General features: G+C 43.7%; 2 protein-coding genes across 2 annotated transcripts; one reads left to right on the top strand and one right to left on the bottom strand.

Moving 5' to 3' along the window:
* Positions 1 to 226: 226 nt before the first annotated feature.
* On the top strand, positions 227 to 5,088 carry Cpsf160 (cleavage and polyadenylation specificity factor subunit 1). The gene is made up of 4 exons (XM_017238640.3): positions 227 to 1,244; positions 1,302 to 1,865; positions 1,926 to 2,411; positions 2,472 to 5,088. Exons 1-4 carry the CDS (start codon positions 411 to 413, stop codon positions 4,953 to 4,955), a joined length of 4,368 nt encoding a protein of 1,455 aa, XP_017094129.2. The 5' UTR covers positions 227 to 410; the 3' UTR covers positions 4,956 to 5,088.
* Positions 5,089 to 5,191: 103 nt separating this feature from the next.
* Positions 5,192 to 20,040, bottom strand: PRAS40 (Proline-rich Akt substrate 40 kDa). The gene is made up of 4 exons (XM_017238641.3): positions 19,329 to 20,040; positions 6,260 to 7,406; positions 6,025 to 6,188; positions 5,192 to 5,963 (listed from the first exon to the last, which is right to left on the bottom strand). The coding sequence occupies exons 1-4, from the start codon at positions 19,524 to 19,526 to the stop codon at positions 5,847 to 5,849; spliced, it is 1,626 nt and encodes a 541-aa protein (XP_017094130.2). The 5' UTR covers positions 19,527 to 20,040; the 3' UTR covers positions 5,192 to 5,846.
* Between the last annotated feature and the right edge of the window lie 879 nt (positions 20,041 to 20,919).

Below are 20,919 nucleotides of genomic sequence, written 5' to 3'. Positions count from 1 at the left end.
ATCGTAATATTTTTTTCCAAAAATATCGTTTTCCGATATTTTTTGCTTGGTCACACAGCGTGTTTTCCAACACTAAAAGTATGCATAATGTTGCACGACATGTTGCGTATGATGCAGTTGCCCGGTTCTTTTTCTATATTTAAAAAATCTTAAGAAAGACAATGTTAAATTTGAAATAAAATAAGTTCTAGCTCGCGAATAATTTTATAGAAAATATATTTATACAAATATTTTAAGTATTCCTATAGGGGATGAAGAATGGTATAAATATGGCCAAAAATATGACCTTCTCTTGGCCCGCTTATTGCCTTCCAACAGTCTGGCAGCATTGTGCAAAGCGTTGTTTTTATTGCACTATGTGAGCAAAATTTTTAAATCCGGCTCAAAAATATAAAAGACAGACAATCGCGATGTTTTCGATGTGCAAGCAGACGCACCCCGCCACCGCGGTGGAGTTCTCGATCGCGTGCCGCTTCTTCAACAACCTGGAGGAGAACCTGGTGGTGGCGGGCGCCAATGTGCTCAAGGTGTACCGCATTGCACCCAACGTGGAAGCCGGTCAGCGCCAGAAACTGAATCCCAGCGAGATGAGGGTCGCTCCCAAGATGCGACTCGAGTGCCTGGCCACCTACACCCTCTACGGCAACGTGATGTCGCTGCAGTGCGTCTCCCTTGCCGGTGCTATGCGAGATGCCCTGCTCATTAGCTTCAAGGACGCCAAGTTGTCGGTTCTGCAGCACGATCCTGATACCTATGCCCTTAAGACCCTGTCGCTCCACTACTTCGAAGAGGAGGATATACGAGGTGGCTGGACAGGGAGATACTATGTACCCGTAGTCCGTGTCGATCCGGACTCGAGGTGCGCTGTTATGCTTGTCTACGGCAAGCGGCTAGTAGTGCTCCCATTTCGCAAAGACAACACTCTGGATGAGATCGAGTTGGCGGACGTTAAGCCCATAAAGAAGGCTCCCACGGCAATGGTCACCCGCACGCCTATAATGGCCTCGTATCTGATAGCATTGCGGGACCTGGACGAAAAAATCGACAACGTGCTGGATATTCAATTTCTACATGGCTACTATGAGCCTACACTGCTCATCCTCTACGAACCGGTACGCACCTGTCCGGGCAGAATAAAAGTACGCTCTGACACCTGCGTGTTGGTTGCCATCTCGCTAAACATCCAGCAGCGGGTTCATCCCATTATATGGACGGTGAATAGTCTGCCCTTCGATTGTCAGCAGGTGGGTCTACAAATATAGCCTCTCATCTTCAATATTAAAGGGTTATCCTCTTTCCAGGTCTATCCTATTCAGAAGCCCATTGGTGGCTGCTTGGTGATGACCGTGAATGCAGTGATCTACCTCAACCAAAGTGTTCCTCCGTATGGCGTTAGTCTAAACAGCTCGGCGGACAATAGTACTAGCTTTCCGTTGAAGCCTCAGGATGGCGTACGCATCAGCTTGGACTGCGCCAACTTTGCGTTCATCGACGTGGACAAGCTGGTGATCTCACTTCGAACCGGTGATCTTTACGTGCTCACACTTTGTGTAGATTCCATGCGGACCGTCAGAAACTTCCATTTCCACAAGGCGGCCGCAAGTGTCCTAACCAGCTGCATATGCGTCTGCCACTCGGAGTACATTTTCCTGGGGTCGCGCCTTGGAAATTCGTTGCTCCTGCACTTCACAGAGGAGGATCAGAGCACGGTAATTACGCTGGACGATGTAGAGCAGCAGTCGGATCAGCAGCTACAGCGCCAGCAGTCCGAGGATCAGAATCTGGATGAAATTCTTGATGTGGATCAACTTGAATTGGCTCCCACGCAAGCCAAGTCGAGACGCATTGAGGATGAGGAATTAGAGGTACTTATCTTTGTAATAATTTATCCCATGTTGCCTTTAACATGACTCTTATAATCTCAGGTGTATGGCTCTGGTGCTAAAGCATCGGTTCTCCAGCTGCGGAAGTTCGTGTTCGAGGTGTGCGACAGTCTGATTAACGTAGCCCCCATTAACTACATGTGTGCCGGAGAGCGAGTGGAATTTGAGGAGGATGGAACCACGTTGAGGCCGCATGCGGAGAATCTAAACGATTTAAAGATCGAACTTGTGGCAGCAACAGGTCACAGTAAAAACGGAGCCCTCTCCGTCTTCGTGAACTGCATTAATCCACAAATCATAACCAGCTTTGAGCTGGATGGCTGTCTGGATGTGTGGACTGTGTTCGATGATGCCACAAAAAAGACTTCTCGGCACGATCAGCATGATTTCATGCTTCTCTCACAGCGCAACTCCACATTAGTGTTGCAAACTGGCCAGGAGATCAACGAGATCGAAAACACAGGCTTTACAGTGAACCAGCCGACGATATTTGTGGGAAATCTCGGCCAGCAGAGGTTCATTATCCAGGTGGGTTGCATAAAAGTGGTCTATCCTTATGATTCCTCTAATCCTATTTACATTTTTCAGGTCACCACACGTCATGTGCGACTTCTGCAAGGTACTCGCCTCATACAGAACGTACCCATTGATGTGGGCTCGCCTGTGGTCCAGGTTTCCATAGCTGATCCTTATGTGTGCCTGCGGGTTCTGAACGGTCAAGTGATCACTTTGGCGTTGCGAGAAACGCGTGGAACTCCTCGACTGGCCATTAACAAGCACACGATCAGTAGTTCGCCTGCCGTGGTGGCCATTTCCGCCTACAAGGATCTCTCGGGACTGTTTACGGTGAAGGCGGATGACATAAATCTGACGGGCAGCTCAAACAGTGGCTTTGGCCACAGCTTCGGTGGCTACATGAAGGCGGAACCCCACATGAAGGTGGAGGACGAGGAGGACCTGCTCTACGGCGATGCCGGTAATGCCTTCAAAATGAACAGCATGGCTGACTTGGCAAAGCAATCCAAGCAGAAGAACTCCGACTGGTGGCGGCGTCTCCTGGTGCAGGCGAAGCCCAGTTACTGGCTGGTGGTTGCCCGCCAGAGTGGCACCTTGGAGATCTACTCTATGCCGGACATGAAGCTGGTATACTTGGTGAACGATGTGGGCAATGGAGCCATGGTCCTGACTGATGCCATGGAGTTCGTGCCCATTTCCCTGACGACGCAAGAGAACTCCAAGGCTGGCATCGTCCAAGCCTGTATGCCGCAGCATGCAAACTCGCCGCTGCCCCTGGAATTGACTGTCCAAGGCTTGGGACTGAATGGAGAAAGACCCCTTCTGTTAGTTCGCACCCGGGTGGAGCTGCTCATCTACCAAGTGTTCAGGTACCCGAAGGGGCATCTGAAAATTCGCTTCCGCAAGCTGGAGCAGCTGAATCTCATGGATCACCAGCCCTCCCATATCGAGTTGGACGAAAATGACGAGCAGGAAGAACTGGAATCGTATCAAATGCAACCGAAATACGTACAAAAGCTCCGGCCGTTCGCCAACGTCGGTGGACTGTCCGGCATTATGGTGTGCGGCGTAAACCCCTGCTTCGTGTTCCTCACCTCCCGCGGAGAGCTTCGTATTCATCGGCTGTTGGGCAACGGGGATGTCCGCAGCTTCGCCGCCTTCAATAACGTGAACATCCCGAATGGATTCCTGTACTTCGACACGACCTTTGAGCTGAAGATCTCCGTGCTGCCCAGTTACCTCAGTTATGATTCCACCTGGCCGATACGGAAGGTTCCGCTGCGCTGCACTCCCCGACAATTGGTCTACCATCGGGAGAACCGGGTCTACTGCTTGATCACCCAAATGGAGGAGCCGATGACCAAGTTCTATCGATTTAATGGGGAGGACAAGGAGCTGTCGGAGGAGAGCCGTGGCGAGCGCTTCATCTATCCCATCGGCTCGCAGTTCGAAATGGTTCTGATCTCCCCGGAGACCTGGGAGATCGTGCCTGATGCCTCCATCCGGTTTGAGCCGTGGGAGCACGTGACGGCCTTCAAGATCGTAAAGCTGTCGTACGAAGGCACCCGATCGGGTCTCAAGGAGTACTTGTGCATCGGAACCAACTTCAATTACAGCGAGGACATCACCAGCAGAGGCAACATTCACATATACGACATCATTGAGGTGGTGCCCGAACCGGGGAAGCCGATGACCAAGTTCAAGCTGAAGGAAGTCTTCAAGAAGGAGCAGAAGGGTCCTGTGTCGGCCATTTCCGATGTGCTCGGCTTTCTGGTCACTGGCCTGGGCCAGAAGATCTACATCTGGCAGCTGCGGGACGGAGATCTCATCGGAGTGGCCTTCATTGATACGAACATCTACGTCCACCAGATCATCACAGTAAAGTCTCTGATTTTCATTGCGGATGTCTACAAGTCCATATCCTTGCTGCGCTTCCAAGAGGAGTACCGCACCCTGTCGCTGGCCTCGCGCGACTTTAATCCCCTTGAGGTCTATGGCATCGAGTTCATGGTGGACAACTCCAACCTGGGCTTCCTGGTGACCGATGCCGAGCGGAATCTGATTGTCTACATGTACCAGCCCGAGGCCAGGGAGTCGCTGGGCGGTCAGAAGCTCCTTCGAAAGGCGGACTACCACCTGGGACAGGTGGTGAACACCATGTTCCGGGTGCAGTGCCACCAAAAGGGCCAGCACCAGCGCCACCCCTTCCTGTATGAGAACAAGCATTTTGTTGTGTACGGAACTCTGGATGGGGCGCTAGGATATTGCCTTCCGCTGCCAGAGAAGCTCTACCGACGGTTCCTCATGTTGCAGAACGTCCTCCTGTCCTACCAGGAGCACCTGTGCGGCCTCAACCCCAAGGAGTATCGCACCATTAAGGCGGTCAAGAAGCAAGGAATCAATCCCTCGCGCTGCATCATAGACGGTGACCTGATCTGGTCCTACCGGCTGCTAGCCAACTCGGAGCGCAACGAGGTGGCCAAGAAGATAGGCACGCGGACGGAGGAGATCCTGTCCGATCTGCTGGAGATCGAGCGACTGGCGAGCGTCTTCTAGGCACCCCCCAGGCGCTTAAGATGTAAAGCTTTAGATGTAAACTGTTGTAATTTATGTTACGAATTGTAATTCAGTTCTTAGTTCTTAGTTTTGTAAACCAAGCGAAGTCACAACAAAGTATTTTGTTAAGTAATCTGGTCTTTTCCATTTCTTTGGGTAATATCATCTATAGGATCATCTGTATCATATCTTCCTCTGAAAGAGAATATGTTCCGGTAATAAAAAAAACAAACAAATTACTTTAAATGGGACGCTTTTGTGGTGCGTCCTTTGCTTGCGTCACAGCTAGAGCTGATGGCGTTCTTTATGGTTTATGGTTTATGGTTTATGGTTTATATAATATATATATTATGTATCGTATATGTATTCTAAATTATTCATTGTATAAACTAACAACATCATCAGTATCAGTATCAGTTAGTTAACTCAATGTGCAACAGCCAACGACAGCCGGTACACTCGTCGTACGAAGAAAATACAGACATTTCCAATCGAAGATCATCCGAAAAAAACTTGAAATAAAACTTATAGCCGATATATATATATATGTATATGTGTATGTGTATAATTAAAGAAATTGCAACCTGTCTGCTTAGTTGGTACTAGTTTTAGTTGGTAGGTGGTAGGTGGTGCTTATGTGATTCCATGTGTGGTAGATGCGCGAGTGTGGATTATACGGTATGCGGTATGCGGTGTATGGGTTTTGTGTGCCAGGAGCTCCTCTTGGATCCTGGGCTTCGTTGAGCAACTAATTTTAGTTTAGATAGCGTTTTAGATAGAAACTTATCAAGGCGGTCTAACAAATTATTCAGATTACGAGCTGATATACATATATATAATATGTGTACGTAGTGGTGACTCCAACTTCTCTCCTCTCAAGCCCTCAATCGGCTAGCCCTCGATCTGAGATCGCAGACGTGGTCGGGGCAGGTCCCCAAACACCGCCTCGCCATGGACACTCTTGGTCAGTGCCTGAATGCTGGCCGCTATGTCGATGTTGTCCATGCCCTGTGGGATATAACCAAAGAGTTAGTCAGGAATCTAAGGCATCTTAGTCTAGGAATCTCACCTCCTCGCATCCCAACACAAAGTTATTGTTGTTGGCGGCTGCAGCTCGCTCGGCGAGCGGAGTGTTGGCTATCTCGATGGGCAGACTCCTGGCAAAGTTCATCAGCTGGGACTGGGTGTGACGCGGTCGCCCAGGAATCGAGATCGAGGTCTCCAACAGGGCATCTAAAGGGGCAGAAATATACTGGGTAAGAACCTTTCTTTGAAAATCTACCAGATCCACCGCCTCGTCTTACCTTCTGCCTCGTCAGCTGCCTCGATGTCCTCGTCCAGGTCGTTGCTCATGCTGTTCTCCTCTGGAAGCACCTGCTGGTAGATGAGGTTGCGCTGGTAGCTGGGAACGGGCACAGACTGGGCCGTCGGAGTCGGCTCGTACTCCACATCCTCCAGATCGAACTGACAGTCATCGGCATCGTCGGCGTCATGGGCCGACTGACTCACAACCGACCCCGGGGTGACCAGCATCTGGGTGGGGGCACCTCCGGCCACTGTCTGCTGCTGGCGGAAAGTGGGGCTGTTGCCGACGCTCATGGGCGTGGATTCGGGGGTGGCGGGCGGCGTGTCAAATTGCGACAGCCTCCTCGTCACCGAGGCACTGGGCAGAGGTTGCTGTGGTTGTGGCTGTTGCTGCTGCTGCTGCTGCATGGGCTTCTGGTTGAGCGTCAGGAAGCTGGGAGGATGGTTGAGGGTGGTGGTGGGCGTGGTGGGGCCGGACAACTCCCGCCTGCTGCTGATGGTGTTCCTGCGCCGGGCAGTGGCACTCTGCGGCTGGTTGCCGGCCACCTCCAGTGCGGGCGGCATGCCGTGGTCCAGCAGCTCCGAGGCCTGCTCGGGCAGCCGGCGGATCAGGCGCAGCAGCATGTCACAGTCCTGGTCCGATTTCTCCCGGAAGCTGTTGAGCAGCTGGAACTGGTTGCGGGTATACCGTTCGATGCGCGCGTTCGTATCCGCGATCTCCTCCTGCAGCCGCGCCTGTTGGTAAGCCTCCAGCATCCGAATCCTCTGCATTTTGGCGTCCCTCGGATTCGCCGACAACGAGCCTATGCTCAGGTTGGAGGCGGACGCCGCTATTCCGTTCGTTGGTCCCGCTGGCACAGAATCGCTGTCCACACCGTCCATGATCAAGATCCCGAAGGTTTCCGAGTAACAAGCTTTGGACTTGCGCTGGGCCAGCTCCTCGCTGTTGGTCAGCAGCGTGGAGTTGATGAGGTAGACTGTGGGTGTGCCCGTCCCGGCCGTCAATCTCTTGGCGCACAGAACCTCCTTGCAGTTGAGGCACAGGCTGAGTTGCCAGCTGTGGCCGGCGGCGTCGAGGGTGAGGCCATAGAGCAGTTCCCGCTGGTTGATGGCGACCACCGAGAGGTCCTGGATGGGTTCAGAGGCCTGACAAGAGAGAAGAAGATATAGAATGTTATTAACCTTTCATAGTGAATGGATTACCAAAGGTAATCAATCCTGATAAGCCTTTCCCCACGGCCCAGTCAATGCCTGATAATGGGGATTACCAATTTCCTCCATAAATATCGGTGCAGGCCCCTTTCTTGCTCGACTCGACACTCGCCGGCGAGTCAACAACCCCGCCACACAGTAGTTCAAGTGCAAATTTGTCAATTATGTTCGTTTCGAGTGCTGCACCCGATACGATTCCGAGTTATCGGCGAACAAGAGGCCCATGATGAACATGGGAGCAATAAACAATTAGTGCAATGGCAGAATGCTGTTCTGCCAGACTACTTGAGTTATCGAACAAGTCATGATGACATTTTGGGAGATCTATAGTGGATGAGGTCTATATAGATCTTAGAATGCAAAGAGAGAAGGAGGAACACCACCCAAGTGGTGACCCCGACAACACGACGTTGTTAAACATAACATCAATAAAAGTATATCTTTAGCCCTCTTTAAATCGCTCTCTTAGATCTATAGATGTGGATCTGTGTGGATGACTTTCGGAGATCTATAGTGGATGAGGTCTATATAGATCTTAGAATGCAAAGAGAGAAGGATGAACACCACCCAAGTGGTGACCCCGACAACGTAACGTTGTTAGATGTCATACACATAACATCAATAAAAGTATATCCCTAGCCTCCTTTATACCGCTCTCTAAGATCTATAATGTGTGGATGACTTTCGGAGATCTATAGTGGATAAAATCTATATAGAAGGAGAAAGAAGAGGAAACCCGAAATGGTGACCCCGACAACACGACATTGTTAGATGTCATAATTTCATCATTATCCCTAGCCCTTCTCTATTCCGCTCTCTTATACCTATAGTATGTGGATGACTTTCGGAGATCTATAGTAAATAAGGTCTGAATAAGGATATAGATCTTAGAATGCAAAGTGAGAGAAGGAAGAAAGAAACCCATTTGGTGACCCCGACAACACGACATTGTTGGATGTCATAACATGATGGCAAACATAACATCAATAAAAGTACATCACTAGCCTCCCTCTACACCTCTCACACTCTTAATTTATAAATTCCCCCACATTTTCCACAATTCCGGCATGTTTTGGATGGCAGCACGTGTTTGGGGCCTGACACAGGAGCGAAAAACACTTTTTATAGACGTGCTCGGCTAAATTTGACACTCGTATTCATATAACTTTGTGACGGTGATGGTAAACTAGCCACAGCAGAAAAGGTGGGGGGTAGGAGGTAGTGGGACACTGGACACTGGACACAAGTGCACAGCCAAACATACATACCTACACAGACACACACGTATGTAGATAAACAGAATTAAATTGAATTAACGTACGAAATGCAAACGTCAACTGAAATCAAATGACAATGTTGCCCGCCGTCAGCTAAACACTTCATGAGCTCCTGGATTGCATGGCATCATCGGTACAGTGGATATCCTACAACAATAACACTTCCCGCTACTAGAATGTATGTGTTTTGGCTTGGGGTATAGCTACTGTATACAGACCCCCCTCCATCCACAACCATCATCAGGTGGAATTGAATGCATAAAGTCCATTACAATATTATTATCTAAGCTTCTGCAGACTTTGGCAATTTCCGGCATTTTTATGAATTTATTTTTTTCGTTTCGTCCATTTGGAACAAAGAACAAAAATAACAATATGTTTTCGTTAGAGTCACACCCACTCCCCACTCACAAAAATATATGTATATTGTTTTCAATGCAAATTCCAAAACTTGTTTACCGCCCGGAGCGGTGCGGTAATATCTAATCAGCCCCTGCCGTCGTCGTCGTCCGGCGACAATAATTAAATGAATGTAACCAAGAGTCGAGAAGGAGTATTTGTGACAATAATACACTAAACAGTAAGAGATGACAATGCAAATGCATTGTTGACAAGTGTTTTGGCATTTGGCGGCTTGTTTTGCTGTTTTGCTGGCCGTTTCAAACGCATAAATATATTTATGGACTAGAGGGCCTATTTGCTCGGTTTATTGGTTTGTTGTTCTTGCTTGACTAACCCAGTACCCTGTACTCTGATCTCTACAGGGTATACTGGATTTGGTATTTGGTGAAAATATTCTAGAATTCTAGACTTCTTGAATTAACAGATTAGATTTATGATTTTATCTTTTGAGGCAATTAAGATAAGGTTATTTTTCCATTCTGATTAAAATAAAAGCAACGATTGATTGTGATAAGAAAGTAGGTTGTTAGATATGGAGGTTCTATCTTTAGGGCATTCCAGCTTTCGATCATTTTTAAAAAATATATAATTATTTGCAGTTTTTATGACCCAACTGGCTAGGCCCTGGTCTGGCTTTATCAGCTGGCGGATGGAGTGGCTAGGAACATCCTGGATAGCCTCCAACTTGGCTGGCAGATCTCTTATAGCCTCCCCAAGTGTCAATGACTCTTCTGGCAATTGAAGGCAATAGCCATCCGTCTGTCGTCAGTTGCTTAATTAAACCCAACAACTGCCACTGTCTCACAGTTCGAATTATCAGTTGGTTTCTTAATTGAAATTAAATGTCTGTACTGCTGTCCTGCTAATTATGCTGTGGCGCCACCTAGTAGCCGGTAGCTGGAATCAACAGTGCCAGTTGCCCAATTAAATAACCGTTTACGTTCGACTTTGACGTATGAGCGTTTATTTTATGGCCAGACTGGCATTTGATTAATTGTAATCGCGTCTTCTGTTGGCCAACACAAAAAAACAAAAAATAACAATAAATAAAACATGGCGTGTTCTTGTCGGATGAGCCAAGAAGCACGTATTTCAGCAGCACGTTGTTGGCATATCGGAAATCAATATAAATCGGTTTAACTGTCTGAAATGATCTTAAAGATCCTGAAAGTTACTAGTTTCTTAATGAAATAGCATCACATTATACGACCATAAGTGGGGCCATAAATTGAGGGTTTATGATCTTGCAATCACAGATAGGAAGTACTAGAGCTATAGAGGTTTTAATACAAGTGGCTATGCTGTAGAGCTAATAATGATGGCTGTTGAAGCTTTCAGCTCTAATCATAAAACTGTTGCGCACTTGAGTTGCGTCTGTCTGGCCTGAAACCATTGAAATTCATATCATAGTTGTCTGGCAATGCAGATCCCCCGAAAGGCTTATGCAACCAGAACGATTCCCATTAAACAAAACAACAATCTATGGAGCTCTGACTTCTCTCTAATGTGTAATGTAATAATTTTTCGCATTTTGCACATTGCTGCATAATTAATTTGTTGTTGTGCGGGTCGTGCGGGCTATATGGTTTGGTTTTCTGTGGTGTGGTGGTGTAATTGATTGCCCCGGCATTAAATAAGCTGGTGGCTCGACACTTGATGTGTCTAATGGATCTACTTAGGGTCTGCTACCCCACCCCATACCACCCCATTCCCCCATATCTATGTCTGTTTTTTTTTCAAATGCAAGGCATTTCAATTCGACTTGCCTGCTGGGGAGACTGATGGGAGAACCAAACGAAAAACAAACAAATCAAACTGTGACCAGGGCTAGGACTTGACATCTATACCCATTCTCATTAAAAATAATATTTTATTTAAATACCTTAGTCTTAAAATAGCAAAAAAGGTTTATAAATAGTCTAGAGCTTGTCTATCTCTGCCTATAACCCCTTTTCAAGACCAGGATTCATAAAGTGGTCCCTTCGAATGTATATATCTTTGCTAATTCTCATCCGATCCTTAAGTGGAATACCCTAAACGATTTCTAGATCGATTCTCCGTCATTCTGAATCAAAACCTCGATACAAAATTTTCGATCGATATTTTTTCAATTTTTCTGATGGAACCCCTTGCAGGATTCTTAAAGTGGCCTCTTCTAAAGTCTATATCTTTGCTAATTCTCATCCGATCCTTGAGTGGAATACCTTAAACGATTTCTAGATTGATTCTCCGTCATTCTGCATCAAAATCTATAAATAAATGTTTTGTATTAATTTTTTTTTTTTTTAATTTTTCCTTAAGAAACTCCCTTTAAAAATTCTGGATTTTTATCACTATGCCTCACTATGCCTATATGTATCTTTGCTTGTTCTTAACCAATCTTTTAAAGGTATACCTTAACCCACTCGATGATAAATTCCCCACTAAACGGCATCGTATAATAGTACTTTTTCTTAGATACTATTACCTTTTAGTACATTTGACAATTGACATTAGATGTAAGATAGTATCTATGAATATAATCAAGGGAGAGGATGCGGGGCATTAACCTGTTGCAAGTGTTGGCACCTTTGATAATTACCAATCAATCAGGCCATCAATCATCCAAGGCAGGCGCACCTTTCCCCAAAAAGTAGATGAGAGAAAAAAAAAAAAACAAATTCATCCGCTCGATTGACGCATTTTCCTTTGTTTTGTTTTCCATTTCTATTTCTATTTTCATTGGATTTTACTTTTTTTTTTGATTTTCGATTTTTTTTATAGCCTTTGAGATAAGTTGTCTTGTTTCGTTTCAATTCATTTCATCAGCAAAAAAAACCGAAACTCAGCCAAAAAAAGAAAATAAGTTGTAAACAAATCAACTGGCAAAAGAAACTACGAAATAATCTTTTATAGATTTGGTGGACGACTCTGGGGGTACGCTTTGGGGTGCGACTTGACGAATAATACAATAATATTCGGAATCGCCTGCTTGCCCTGCTTCTGCTTTAGTATTATTTTTTAGATTTTTTTTTAGCTTTTTTTGTCGAAAAAAAAAAAGAAAACACATTTCGCTCAGATACGTCGCCGTCGTGGGCCATTATCATAAACAACTTTAGACAGCTGGGGACACACGCGCGTGCGGGGCGTTTTCGCTTCTCTTCGGATTACGAATTGGCAATTTTTTATGGTCTGGTCCGGGCTCTATTCTCTGGCTTTGGCTTTGGTCTGGTTTCCAAAAATTTCCACTGGCTATTGGATGGATAGTTTTCGGTCTGGCCGGTCTTTTCGATTTCTTTTCTTCTCTCGATTCTCGGTTCTGGCCAAGTGACTCACTCCAAGGTCTGAGCCTGGCTTAGTGCCCCATTCTCGAACCTGAGCCTAATTAATGGTTTGTTTATTAATATTTAATTATTAGAATGTTTATTAAATAATTAATTGTTCTTTAATTAACTTTCTAAATAGGCTTAGCTTAATTTTTATTAATATTATTGTTATATTTGTGCCCTCTCCACTTTTGCACTTAACCAATAAAATGTTGCCGTTATCTATGAAAAACAAAAAAAGAGAGGGAAAATAATAAAAAAAAGAGCGTATCATTCAATGTCGTTTGAAAACAAAATCTGATAAGATCCCCCCAGACCCAAAACAACTTGTAGAGTCTAGCCAGTAGTACCTACAGCCCCCCACCACCACCACCACCACCATCCAGAGTAGAGGCGCAACTGCAATTGGGAGCAGAGCAATAGGAAGAGGGAGATAGAACGAGAAAGCTTTGGGAAACGTGCACACGTGTGCTCCCCGGCGGTTTTAGATTAGGAATTTATTTAATACCCAGGTATGCGAGACTACACTAACAAAAAAAAAAGAGTTAATTAAAAAATATATGTAAATATTCATTAAAGAATATCTTATACTCTAATATAAGATATAACCCCATTTCTCTCTGTGTATAACAGTAAATTAAGCGCAACAATGTTTGCCTGCCGGCAGTGCTAAGCAGACTCTATAAAGGAGTGAGGCGAGGGATAGGGTGGTGGGGTGGGGTGTGCCGGTGTTATCTAAAAACTTTGACAAACAAATTTTCGTTGCCGTGTATTTGGTTTGCACAGCTCACAGCTCTACAGCCCCACAACAGCCCCACCAGCCGGCAACAACTCAAATTTAATAAACAAACAGCAAAGATGGCGGCATTCTCGGGCCTGCCCAACGTCTGCTGTTAATTGTTAGTTTACTTGCTTTATACACACACACACTTACACACACTCCCCACGGGCCGTATAAATAATAATATAAATATATGCCCATATACATGCCAACTTGAATAATGAGATCATCTGAACCAACGGGCTCCAATCCCCCCAAAAAAAAAAGCAAGACTTGGGCCACAAAGCATAGAATTGATAAGAAGTGATTGCTTGGGCGAGCTTTCGGCTATTTATAGACTTTAATTGGTTACAAATTTTGAATAGAGGCCACTATTTGATAAGCCAGAGGTGTAGGTTTGACAGCATTTTGGGCTGGCTCTTGCGATCAATGGCTTTCCAACTGTGGGAGTAGATTTGTCATGTTGCAACAGGTTAAGAACAGTAGGATCAGTAGGGTTATGCAAGGTTTATGGTAGAGCTTTTTTAGAATTTTCACTTTTATTTGTATATTAAATAAATAGATAGTACTATTTGATAAGCTAGAGGTGTAAGTTTGACAAAACTCTAGTCTAGCTTTCATTATCAATGGTTTTCCAACTGTAAGAGTGCATTTTCATGTTGCAACATGTTTGAAACTTGTTAGAACATGTTTAAATGTAAGTTGAAGGATCAGTCAAGATATCTAATATTTCTGGCAGTGCTTTTTGTAATTTTTTACTAGAGGACCTTCTTTGATAAGCTGGAGTTTAAGAAGTTACTTAGAACTCTGGTCCAGCTTTCTTTATCATTGACTTTCCAACTGTGGTTCCAACCTTTCAAAACTGTAGCATTTTCTTGCAGTGAACTTAATAATTTTTCACTCTTATTTGCATATCAAATTTAGACGTTTTCCGTCCTCTTGTTTCGTGTTTATCCAAAGCAAACAAATCTGTGACCGCACATTTGACACAGTTTTTGTTATTTATTTATTTTTTGCTTGGCGTTTCTTCTCTGAATTGTGCTGTGTGTGTGCCTTTGAGAAAACATAAAAAAATCGTATGTATTAATGCCCAGGCATCATAATTGAGGGGTAGCGAAGAAATTAACCCCTCACCTGAAGAAATCACGCAATGAAAACGTGAGCGAGCCACACAAGAGAATCAACCCCAACTACTAGAACCACCATCACCACCACCATCTCATCCCTGTTGCATACGCAAAATAAAATATATTCGCTATCGTTGGGATATTTCGAATAAATACCAGCTAGCCAAGAAGAGGTGATTTCGCCATTTATTTATAGTCGAGCGCGCGGTTTCTCAATTCAAGAATTTATAGTTTTGTTTACACGAGAGTGAGGAGTGAATGTGAATGGTGGTTGGCTTGTAGTTGCAGCAAAGACGGCCTAAAGGTTAAGAGTTTAGGAAGCAGGTCGAACTGGCTCATTAAATTGGCCCGAAGTGTTACTTTTTTTATCACCAGTAGTACGTTGTAGTTCGACTGTTGCCGCATCCAAGGTTATATTTGTTAAAGATTAACATTGGTTTTCAATTAACCGGCACACGCGCTCCCCGCCTGGGTAGGGGGGCAGGAAGGGGGTGTGTGGCTGATTCTGATTGACCAATGTCCATTAACTTTTCTCCACTGGGATTCTATGACCTTGGCATGCGATGACTTCAAGCTCCCTGCTGTGGGAATACATGTTAGAACTTGATTTAAATCTTAGCATTCTTGTTCTTATCTTAAATATATTAAAATTACTGATTTAGAAGTGAAATTTCATCAGAAATACTGTTGTTTGACTTCTATTTTGTTACCTAAACTACTATTAAGCTCTCCATAGTCTCAATTGCGATAAAATAATGATTTTTCATTCCCACTCCTGACCCAGGCTACTTATCATTCTCTTACTATAATTGTGCTGCCCCCTCCCCACCCCACTCCCGCCACACATTCACGATTCACAGACTTTACATTTGATAATGGCTATTTTTAGAGCCAACAAATGTTGGCACACTGCAGCCGCGCCTTACATTTTCCTCATAGGAGTAGTAAGCATGGTGGAGAGTCTCGTAAACACCCCATATACAATATAACTTGCATATAACTGATTAATAGAGCTCTCGTGCTTTGATTTGGTTTTGGAATCGTTGGATTGGAAAAGGGTTTTCGGTTTCATAACGCGATTAACTGGGCTAAAAATAAACATGGACATTAGCATATGAATGCAGCAGCTGTCGCTGGTTGTTTATCAAACCAGTTTCGCTGTCGTTGTTGGCTTTTTAATTAACTGATTTTCACAGGTGAGCCAGAATCTTTTGCAGGCCCTTGGCTGATTAAGAGACCCTCTCCTCTTTCCTCAAATCGAAACTAAAGCAATTTCCAAAAACAAAATCACAGGCAGACAACCCACTGACGACAGCAAGAGTGACGGCGATCGTGCAGTATATAGTATGTGTGTACTATATACTCTGGGTATTGATAGGTAGGTGTATCTGTGTCGCAGCGTTTTACCGTTTGATAACCTAGAAAAGAAGACTAGGTGTGAGTGTGTGTGTGTGAGAGTGGGCGCTGGACAATCGAAAATTGATAAGAGATGTGCGTGCAATGGAAGCTATGGTTTCATTTCTGCAACTTTCTCACCACTAAGAAGATGGTGCAAAAAGCTCATCCCTAAACAGCTGATCGTCCTGGGATATCAAGAAGCAGAAGCAGATACAAGATATTACCGTTTGATAACCTAGAAAAGAAGACTAGGTGTGAACGTGTGTGTGCGTGTGTGAGAGAGCGCTGGACAATCGAAAACTGATAAGAGATGTGCGTGCAATGGATATGCGTTCGATTGTTTCCTTTCTGCAACTTTCTCACCACTAAGAAGGTGTTGCAGAAAGCTCATCCCTAAACAGCTGATCGTCCTGGGATAACAAGAACCAGAAGCAGATACAAGATATTGTATCTTTCAATGACATTTAAAAGATTGTTTACTTAAACTTTTTATATCTCTTTTAGCATTTTATAGAGTCCCCTAAATCGACCGACATTTTAGGGTCTGTAGCCTTGTAATAGTTCATCACATAGTTCGGCCATATGTAGCTGAGAGCTGAAACAAATGTTATGCATAAAATCATAATTTAAACATTTGGGGGCCTACGCAGCCGAGACGCAGCTTGGCGAGAAGAGAAGGAAGTGCCGGAGTGGGGGTCGCCAGCGAACGGCCTGTCAACTGGCCCATCAAGTGGGCCAAAACTAAAAAACAAACCACTTTGGAGTCTGTTTTTTATTTTTTTGTATGCTTTGCACCGAAAAAAATATCACCTATTCAGGTCAATTAGGATATGACAATATTATGGGTAATTCGGTGGATAATAAATGAATAGAAATATTTAATATAATTAATTGATATTAAGGGCAACAAATGGAATATCTTTTTAAGATAAATGCCTAGCATTTTCTGGGCGCCTCCCTTTGCGCCCAGTGGGCCCAGCGCCACAGACCCCTCTTGGTCTTTCTCTTCCCGGACTCCAATTTACGGCGGTCCCCGGTCCAGTCCCCGGCCGGTCGCATTTGGAAATCTCGAAAACTTGTTTATCCAACACACACACACACACACACAATCGTATAAAATAAAGCAAAGAGATGGTGGGGGAAAAAAAAAAATTATAAACAAGTTTTTTGTTTTGTATTTCGGCTGTTGTTGTTCTTCCTATGCCTCTGCCGCTGCCTCTGCTTGTGCTTGTGCTGCCCCGCCCCCTGTAGAGCGCCCACTCTTTGGCTGCTCTTTGTGCTTTTTACTTCTTGCTTGCTTGTGTTTTGTCGCTGGTTTCGTAATTTATTCTAAAAGCGTTCCGTTTTGGCTCTATATAGCGAGAATATATACAAAACACACAAGCCTCCCATATATACATACATATTTATACTTGTGGGATATAGTATGCCATGATGTGAGTATTTGAATAAAAGGCATACCCTCTAAGCGGGAGTAGATACAGCTAGGCATCTGTCAGATACTTTTTTTTGGCTAAGGGAAGTTTTAAAGGGAAAATAGTATCTTTTAAGTAAAATCACAAATATCTTATAGTAACTAACTATAATTTAAGAGAATCTGATATTCGTTATTGCACTTTTCTTTCGCTTTTCTTGCTTTACTTTGTGGCTTTTGTTTTGTTTCGAGCTTTGAATTATTCAAAATAACACTTTTGGTCTATTTGTCCATATTGTTGTTGCTGTACGCCTCAGCGCTTTTGAAGTGGGTGCAACCCCCAGAGCAACGAATCCCAACAATAGTCGCAGCAATATCTGATGATCTCGAAACCGCAGCACCAGCAGCAGCAGCAAGACGCTGCTTTATTGAACAATTCAATTTTTGCATTACAACTCGGGTTACAAGCTTGCGGTGCAGGGGTTTCTGATAAACAATTGTTTTTAAAAATAAAAATAAAAACAAACTCTCATGAACCTTGTGTTCTAAACAATGCTTTTCAAACTATGGCTTACCATCATCACAGTTACTCTCAAATAGTGACAAGTGCTGTCGCCGAAGAATGGGGAACATAGAGAGAGAGAGCAGCAGAGCGAGAGAGAGCCAAGAAAAGTGGGGGGATAAGAGATTTAACCTTGAAAACTGTGGACAAGGCACACGGCGATGACGCAGAGATTCTGGTCTTGGATGAGGTAGCATCAAATGGAATTATGGAAAAAGTGTAGTACAATTATGAAGATAAAGGTGTGCCAAAAGCAAACAAACAAATTTAATTTATTCGTAATAATCCAATAAAATCATTATCTTCAAATTGAAGTTAATGATAGTAAACATGGTGTTTGTTTGCTAATATAAACCCCAAATAATCATATTTATTTAAACTAAAGTAAATAAAGGGTTGTTTGTGGTAGACTTGAAGTGCAAATAAATAAAATAATAAATTTTTATTGTAGAATGGCACGAAATTTGTATCTATTATCTCCTATCTTTTCTTGAAAAACCCAAAGATCGTTTGCTAACTAAACCCTAATTAAACAAACATAGTATTTTTTAGTTTGCTACGGAAAGGTGGCCTAAAAAAGTGAGAATTCCCCAACGTCGGAATGCCTAAATGTGGAAAATAACCCATGAACCGCCTGCGCCAACTGACACCGCTTAACCCCTGAGAGGCCGGCCGGCCGGCCCACCCTTTTGCGGCTTTGAAAAAAACTGAAAAAATTTCAGAAGGAAATTATGCAAATTATTTACAACCGAGGGCGTAGCAAATGAAAAGCAAAAGCGCATAAATCATAAAAAAAAAGGCCGAAATAAAGTAACGTAAGTGAAACAGAAGCTGACGCAGGGACCTAAAAATACCGGCGATCAGGTTGGCAGAGAGTACCGGCAGAGAGCCAGCAGCTGTACAGGGTGTTTTGGATCGAGGAGAGCTGGGCAGGAGCGGCTGAACAGGTGCGGGAGGGGCCAGAACAAAAGGGAGATGCCAAGGAGCGAGAAACGGAGCCAGAGATGCACTTGGTCGGGCCAAAAATAAACCAAAATGCGAGACGCAAAAAGGGATTGTTCCCATGAGCGTGCGATGTTGGCTGGATGACCCTATTTTCCGGCCATTCTCTATATTCCTCCATCCCTTTCCAGCCCATTTCCCGATTCCAGGCCCTAGGGCCCTAGGCCTACCCTATGTATGTGTTGTGTGTGTGTGTGTTAGTGTTTGTTTTGTTCGCGTATGTTTGATTGTGCGTGCCTTGGGAATGTAAGTACAGTGGGCATTTCCTAATGCCAGGATAGTATATTAAAAATATATTTTATGCGAAAACGTGTCAGGATGAAAATCAAAATAAAAGTTAACACAAAACAATATCTTAAAAGTTCACTTCTGCGCTGTTTGTGCATCGGTAAGGCCCACTGTAATCCCTCCGGAGGTGGCTGCGAGAGTGAGATAGATAGCGCGAGCATAGGCCTGTTTTTATGCTGCGCTGTGCTACCCCCCAATCAATACTGGAACTGGCGCAGCCCTCTCTCTCTTGCTCGCACACGAACATATTCTATATAGAAGACGATAACCATAATCGCGAAAAGCTATAGAAGCACTTACTCGCTTAAAAAAGTCCATGTACTGGTTGTAGAAAACAAATTCGCGGGGATACGTCTGACGGAACACCTGCGACAGCAGGACCGGGATGGGCACCTCTCCGGCTGCCGGGTTTTGGTTGCCGGTAGCTCCATCCTCTCCCCGCAGCAGTGACTTTGTGCCGGAGGCAACGAAATTCAAGCATTTGCACGAGATCAACATGGTTTTCTGTTTTTATTGCCGGGTGCTGATAACGGTAATGGCCTGATGACGTTTTTGTTTTTGTTTTTTTTTGGTAATATTCCTCCTTTTCTTTCACTTAACACATTCGCGGTATAAATGGAAAATATTTTGATTTTCGTCGTCTTCTTCTTCTTCTTCAACAATAACAGCAACAAGGACACTGATTTAAAAGGGCTTGACCGTTAGCTGTTGGTTTATCTTTTGAAGAATATCTTTGATTTTGCCGCACAGTCCTCAAACTTAACGAGTTATTTTCATTCCGATTATAGCGCGTCTCTTGTTTGTAATTCGTAGTTTTTAAAGTTTTTTTTTATTTTAGTTTTTAAAGCGAGAGTTTTGCGGCTTCGGTGTTTGTAAATATCTCAAAAGTCGGACCACCACACTCAGCGTTCTCACAAATCACCGCCTGCCAAGTTGTGTAATGTAATTGTAATGGAGCGGCCAGAAAAATATCAACCGCCGCGGTGCTCTTCGGTGTTCGTCGTGTCGTGTTTTTGTTTGTTCGGATTTAGGGATGGCAAAAATATCGCTGTTCGTTTTCCAACACCGTTGCAACGATTTTAAACACAAATCGATTGGTCACACTAAAATGGAAACGGTTAACTATTTAAATTTAAATTTAAATTAAGTACACAAAATATATTTTTATAATTATTGCAACTGATATGTTTCAGAGGACGCTGTTTCTTTCCATATTCTTAACATCTTTTGGCTTTTTAGAATCGGTATCGTTAAAGTATTTTCTGTTGCCCAACTTGTAATATGAGTGTGAAGCTGTTTAATAAATTAATTGCAATTAAATTATTATTTAATTTATTAAGTAGATTTAATGTATTATAAATATTGCCTTAATTTATTGTATTTACATTTTAATAAATCGATTTACCGACGTTACCAGATCAAAACAAACCACATACGTGAACCATGGTTGTGAACTTTGATAATGATGTAACGACTTTTTAAATATTTATAGATTTTAAGAAAATTTTATTAAAATATTCTGTGTTTTGAATGTATCAATTTTCTTACATTTTCTATAAAACTATTTTGTTGTTAATGTAAAAAACAAAACTTTTCTAGAATTCAAAAAAAGTTGTATTAAATAAAACAAATATAACTCTTAAATATTATTTTAAATTTCTTGACCCTTTTTTAAACTCCTCGAAGAAGCTATTCCCCAGATGAAATGCAATAAAATGCAAAACTTAGCAATCTAGCTGGCTTTCACCTGCAGCGGCTTGATTAAATTTGAATTTAAATATGCATGCAACAGCTAGGAAATGCGGCGGTGGCCGAGTAAGATGTTTGGGGCGAGAAATCATAAAGTTGGCCACGTGCTGAGGGCTAATAGAGAGGGCCGACACCCCCCTCG

The sequence above is a fragment of the Drosophila bipectinata genome, chromosome 2R, assembly GCF_030179905.1.
Source record: "Drosophila bipectinata strain 14024-0381.07 chromosome 2R, DbipHiC1v2, whole genome shotgun sequence".
Taxonomy (NCBI): domain Eukaryota; kingdom Metazoa; phylum Arthropoda; class Insecta; order Diptera; family Drosophilidae; genus Drosophila; species Drosophila bipectinata.
The sequence above is the reverse complement of the archived record's forward strand: the minus strand, read 5'-3'. Positions and strand labels throughout refer to the sequence as shown.

What these genes read in the sequence shown, in the direction of transcription:
- PRAS40 (XM_017238641.3), bottom strand. Translation starts at nt 19,526, where the DNA reads ATGTTGATCTCGTGCAAATGCTTGAATTTCGTTGCCTCCGGCACAAAG. An exon ending in ACATGGACTTTTTTAAGCGA is followed by an intron (nt 7,407 to 19,328) that starts GTAAGTGCTTCT and finishes CTCTCTTGTCAG; the next exon opens with GCCTCTGAACCCATCCAGGA. An exon ending in GGCAGCTGACGAGGCAGAAG is followed by an intron (nt 6,189 to 6,259) that starts GTAAGACGAGGC and finishes CTGCCCCTTTAG; the next exon opens with ATGCCCTGTTGGAGACCTCG.
- Cpsf160 (XM_017238640.3), top strand. Translation starts at nt 411, where the DNA reads ATGTTTTCGATGTGCAAGCAGACGCACCCCGCCACCGCGGTGGAGTTC. An exon ending in TGCCCTTCGATTGTCAGCAG is followed by an intron (nt 1,245 to 1,301) that starts GTGGGTCTACAA and finishes TCCTCTTTCCAG; the next exon opens with GTCTATCCTATTCAGAAGCC. An exon ending in TTGAGGATGAGGAATTAGAG is followed by an intron (nt 1,866 to 1,925) that starts GTACTTATCTTT and finishes TTATAATCTCAG; the next exon opens with GTGTATGGCTCTGGTGCTAA.